Source organism: Triplophysa rosa, linkage group LG5 (genome assembly GCF_024868665.1).
Source record: "Triplophysa rosa linkage group LG5, Trosa_1v2, whole genome shotgun sequence".
Lineage (NCBI taxonomy): Eukaryota > Metazoa > Chordata > Actinopteri > Cypriniformes > Nemacheilidae > Triplophysa > Triplophysa rosa.
The window spans coordinates 12,685,570-12,691,338 of NC_079894.1; the positions used below are offsets into that span (position 1 = coordinate 12,685,570).

The following is a 5,769-nucleotide window of genomic DNA, read 5'->3' on the forward strand; positions in this document are numbered from 1 at the left end:
GTCTTTTATTGCAACACATTTTCATGTAACTTCTTCTTAGGATAAATCATACCAGATGATTTGAGTTAGATAGAATGATTACTCTAAAAAGAAATGCTTTGGCAACTTTGTAATTGTGACATAAGTCAAGTTTGGGCAATGTTTACAGTCTTCACTGTGAGAAGTGACCCCACTACTCTCCTCGAGATGTTCCAAACTCAAAATGTGCTAAAAACATGAAAAGTATAGATTAAAAACGATGACTTTTACGTGTTGATAAAATCACTTTATAACAGCAGCATCTTGCGGACCACACTGTTTGTCTGTTTCTATGAATTTATTTAGATGTTAGCCAGTAAGTCGTTTTGTTTTCGTTGTGATTGATAAAGTAACCTATCACCACCCAGCAACCTCTTTTTTTCCCGAGGGCTGTATAGAAACAGCGTTCTATTTTGTGATCGGTCGGAAGTCGTTTTGGGAACCAATCCGTGACTTTGAACACGTCGTTACGACTTTTTTTGAAGTCTGGCATGGGAATGTAGGTAAAAGGTCTCACAACTAACTTGTTAACCCTGCCCCCAACTCACAAGGAAGCATATTATGAAGTAAATATTTTTGTCCCAGAAGGCTTGGATGTTACAATTCATAGAACGAAATAGAGACGCCCCTTTGTTCCCGTCTGAGAGCCAAGAACGTGTACCCTCAGTGTTGGTGAATGTTATCCGAGTTGGATGACTGCGTGTTTATGTGCGTAAGTCTCGCAGCACGAGATAACTACGAAGTCTATGTAAGGATATCGATGATGCATGTTTGAGCTGCACACTCTGCATTATTGCAGCCGTGTCGTTATGAAATGTTTTGTACAAAAACTATTTATGTTGAGGAAAACGCAATTTTTCACTCGCAACTGTTCACTCCCTTATGAAGAAAAACGGTTAATTAACTATATAACGCATATTAATCTAGATAAATCGATTGCTTTTTTGAATATGATGTTTGTCGAAGTGGCAATGCAATATATTATGTTTTTTTTACTTCAACGTAGTTTAAAGATTTACATAAGCGCGTTTTGTAGCAGATAACCTCTATGACTTAGCTTACAAGTGGCACGGAGACATAACGAGTAGCCTACAAGAAACTTGCATGTTATTTTTGAGCGCGGGGCAACTTAAGTCAACGGGTATCCTCAACAGTAAGACCACGTCATTACATCGCAGTTTGCTTACAATTCGATATTGCGAAGCTCGATTCAGTTATGCAACTACTGAGCCACAACACAAACTAGAGGTATTCATGCGGTCAAATTACGACAGGCAAAACCTGACGTTCGAGTGAGTTACGTTCACTAATATTTACTCAAACACACAGCGTTGCCTTTAATCGTATTGTAAACAATGACTTGGGTATAGCTAGGTCAAAAGGTAGAGAAAAAGCTAGAATAATTGCACAGGCACACCATTAACAAAAAAAAGGACACAGAGTTTGTGGTAAAAAATGTTTTAAGTCAAATTTTTATAGCAACTTCAGATTTTCACCAAAACTGGTGCCATTATGTCTTAGTAGTTGACAAATAACAGAGCAACAAGTATAAAAACAGGACAGTTATTGGACCGCAGCTGAAGTGTACCGCACAACATGAACAGAGTGTACAATCAAAATTGCCATTTAATACACTGCCAATTAAGTAACAATGAAACATTACATACTTGAATATTCAAGTAAACGAAAACTTGCCATTGGTTTTTAAGAAATGACATGTTCTCTAACCTTGGCAGTCTTGGGCTCCTAGTGTGCAATTTGACTCATGCATTTCAGTCAGTTTGACAAACAGAAAGGTAGGTCCACAAGATCAGAGTTTTTAAAAACACTTAATGTTCAAACATCCACTCCCCAACAGAAAAAAGGGGCAAAACCTGCCCTGCAACACAATGTCCACCTGTAAGATCATGTTAACCCCCTGTAAAACCAGATTAACTCTTAAAATGTTAAGTTAACCAGTCAACTTCAGCAATATTAAAATGCCAGGTTAGAACCACCCTGATAGAAAAACAATACAGTACTTATTCGGCTTTATGGCCAAAAAAAAGAGGGGGGATTGGGGGAAGGGATTAGGGTAGGGAGTGAAGAGTATGACAGAAGGGGAGGTAAATTCAGTCCTAGAGAAGAGAGATCTAGTATTCCACAGGTTCATCACCCTCTTCATCAAGCAAACATGTGCGAATCAGGGCCTCAGTGACAGCATAGGGGTCACAGTTGGCAGACGGGCGGCGGTCCTCAAAGTAGCCCTTCTTCTCTTGTCCCACAGATCGTGGGATGCGAATACTAGCGCCACGGTTGGCCACACCTGCAGAGAACTCATGAATGCTGGATGTTTCATGGCGACCGGTAAGTCTGCGAGCATTGTCCAGGCCTCCCTTAGGATCATAAGCACGGATGTGATAGTTGTGTCTCTTTCCAAGCTTTTCAATACACTCCTCAATGCACCTAGTTATAGAGAAACAAATGTCAATCAACAATCAATTAAATATACATAATGCATCAAGCAATAAAGCCACATCCATAAAATGCCTGTGATTTTACTGGCTACTCATTCAAAACTATATTCGTACTCACTTCAGCCCACCATCTTCCCGCATTTCCTTGGTGCTAAAGTTAGTGTGGCAACCAGCACCATTCCAGTTACCAGTGATCGGCTTGGGGTCAAATGAAGCTACCACACCAAAGTCCTCGCAGACTCTGTGCAAGATAAAACGAGCTACCCACAAATGATCTCCCATGTTTATGCCTTCACAGGGGCCAACCTGGAATTCCCACTGCAAAGAAAAAATGTACAAAAATTAGATACATTTTAAAAGGAGTAGATACATTTAACAGTTGATTCTAGTGTGTGCACCAAAGTTGAGTAGAATAGAACCAAGCTTACCTGAGCTGGCATGACTTCAGCATTAGTTCCACAGATCATAACACCAGCATACAGACAGGCTCTATAGTGTGCTTCCACAATGTCTCTGCCATAAGCCTTGTCTGCACCAACTCCACAGTAATAAGGTCCTACAGTTAAGAAATGAACACACTATGAACCAGAGCTGACGAGTTTCATTAGAATGCGCAACATAAAATGGACACATTCTTACCTTGGGGACCAGGAAAGCCATTGGAGGGCCAACCAAACGGATGACCATCAGTGCCCAGGATAGTGTACTCCTGCTCCATGCCAAACCAAGGGCTTTGATGGGTTTCCATTTCCATGACCTTCTTACATGTTTGACGATGGTTGGTTTCTGCATTAAAAGTCAGGAATGAGTGAGCTTTCAAACAAACCACCTTCTGTCAAACATAAGCGATACAAAAACATACCAGCGGGCTTCCGGTTGTATTTAAGCACTTCACACAAGACCAGTTTGTTGGGGTCTTTGCGGAAAGGATCCCTAAATATGGCTGAGGGAATGAGATACATGTCGCTGTTGGAACCTTCAGACTGGTAGGTGCTGGAACCATCAAAGTTCCATTCAGGAAGATCTGAATAAAAAAAATGTAAAACTCAAATCCAAGACTCTGTTACTACATTGTAGAATGTCAATGCTTTGTCTTGCTCACCTTCAATGCTCTTAGGCTCAAAATCCAGCGTTCTGGTCTTGCAGCGCAGTCCTTCTCCGGTACCATCTATCCAGATATACATGGCTTGTACATTATCTCCCTGAGGCAGTTCCATATACTGCCGTTTTACCACTTTACTCAACTGAGCACTGGCAGACGTGGCCATTTTTATTATTACTATAAAACACCTGAGGAAAAATAAACAGATACAGCTCCGTCAACAACAGGCTCTCCCGCGTAATGTGGGCATTTAAACACTGCGCCTCCTTCGACGAGATTACGTAAGTATTAGTATTACACGTTGAAAGCTAAAGCGAGGAAAAAAGCTAAAATGGGGAGAGAAAAAAAGAGCAATGTGACGGCGATGATCTGATCACAACGGATTCGGTTTATTCCCTTAGTTGCCGACTAACGTTAGTAAAAAACAACATTGATTAGATCAAACCACGTGCTACGGGATTCTTTTCACGTTCAATTGTGAACTCCCAAAGGTCGTTAGATCAGTATAACTTCTATCAGTACAGACCACTCATATCAGAGGGTCATATCGTGTTATCGCGGTTTTACAAATAGAAATCACACAAAGTAGCCCCCGAGCATCTGTGCAACCGTGGTTACACTGATAGACGGCATCCATGGTTACAACGAGGCAATATCACATCACAATTTAAAGTATCCACTAACAATACTCGTCAAAGAACAAGCCAGTCTCGTTTAAAATGTGAAAGGCCGTAAACAGAACAATGACATGTTGTATCAGACGACTATAAACGACAAAAACTCGCTCGAACAATAGACACAAACGACAGAATTAAAAATTAAGAAAGCCAACGTTACGTACCTGGACACCAAAGAAACTTAAAATGTATTATCACAAACTGGGAAGTCCAGTTACTTGATAGATTAATATGTGTGTGTGTTTTTTTCATTCTCTGACTACGATTTTCTGTTGTCAGCCTAATTTATATATGTATGAACGTACGATCCCGGCGAATTTGATTGGTCAGAAGAAAGCGTGATCTGTTTGTTCTCACGTGATTGAAGGGTCAGGCAGCTAGCTGATTGGATGGAGCTCCAGCACTAAAGTGACGCCCTCTAGTTCGGCCAGAGAACATTAGCGTACAAATATCCCTTTGTTGCTGATGCTCGTTCCCATGATAGCGCGATAAAGTAGTTTTTCCCACCAAAGTAACGTCACGATATTCCAGGTTGTTTAAACAGGAGCTCGAAGAACATTATGTTACAGGCTGAACTAAAATCTCAACAAGTCTAGACAAACAAACCTTTATGTACGCAAGCGAGCCTCATGTTTCACAAGATGTTAAATGCCCCCATGTGGTCTAAAATGATACTCCACTGATCCTGTTGGGAGCTCATCTTATTTACAGACCTTACTTACAGACCGTGATTCAAACAAGCATATTTCATATACACGTTTTATTGTATTTTTCTCGTTTTAAACGAGCTGAAGTGTTCATTTTTTGAATGCTTGTACCATCATATGCATTCATTCATTCTTTGACTTTTTGTATTTTCAGAGCAAGATCTGTGTTTATTACTAATAGGAAATGTTTACTCATCTGCTACAAAACTTTGTATTTAGATGCAAATGAGTTTTTTAGCATTAAACTTTAACCATTAAAAACACACTTTTCCCCACGTTTGATTTTTTCACGCGAGTAAAAGAAACCAGCTTCTACTCAGAAAGAAAGTAGCGAACCAAAAATCACAGAAAAACAATAAATCACAAGATCTTTAGTTCAGAATTGTCTCTTTTGGAACACTTATGAACTTTAGCTGTATGCTGTAATTGCTGTAAAGACGTCAAAAAGGATGGGATCAACACATTTGAATGACTGTTAGCCTAAAGAAATGTAAAACAACCCAGCAATCGTCACACTACACAAAGTAAACTGCATTTAAATTCAGATAACTGTCTAATTGACTTATGTACTTCCCTTTCACATAAGCCTAGCATGATGTACAGCACTTATTTGGCATTAGTAGCATGTGTAAGTTCACAAAAAACAAGAATAGAGCACCCAAGTAAAAAACAATGTTGTATTTGCCTGCATTTGTGTAATTATTGATTTATCAATGATAACTGTAAAAGTCAAAAAGAGGTAAATACTGCTAAAACGTTCTGATTCAATCAATCACCACAAAGTATTTCCCCTGACACTACGTAATGTT

General features: G+C 39.7%; 1 protein-coding gene across 1 annotated transcript; it reads right to left on the reverse strand.

Annotated features, from left to right (window-relative positions):
- Positions 1-1,460: 1,460 nt before the first annotated feature.
- On the reverse strand, positions 1,461-4,546 carry glula (glutamate-ammonia ligase (glutamine synthase) a). Its single transcript, XM_057334715.1, has 7 exons — positions 4,418-4,546; positions 3,577-3,764; positions 3,337-3,498; positions 3,114-3,260; positions 2,903-3,030; positions 2,593-2,792; positions 1,461-2,463 (listed from the first exon to the last, which is right to left on the reverse strand). Exons 2-7 carry the CDS (start codon positions 3,740-3,742, stop codon positions 2,151-2,153), a joined length of 1,116 nt encoding a protein of 371 aa, XP_057190698.1. The 5' UTR covers positions 3,743-3,764; positions 4,418-4,546; the 3' UTR covers positions 1,461-2,150.
- Positions 4,547-5,769: the final 1,223 nt, after the last annotated feature.

What these genes read in the sequence shown, in the direction of transcription:
- glula (XM_057334715.1), bottom strand. Translation starts at nt 3,742, where the DNA reads ATGGCCACGTCTGCCAGTGCTCAGTTGAGTAAAGTGGTAAAACGGCAG. An exon ending in ATACAACCGGAAGCCCGCTG is followed by an intron (nt 3,261 to 3,336) that starts GTATGTTTTTGT and finishes CTTTTAATGCAG; the next exon opens with AAACCAACCATCGTCAAACA. An exon ending in TGGCTTTCCTGGTCCCCAAG is followed by an intron (nt 3,031 to 3,113) that starts GTAAGAATGTGT and finishes TCTTAACTGTAG; the next exon opens with GACCTTATTACTGTGGAGTT.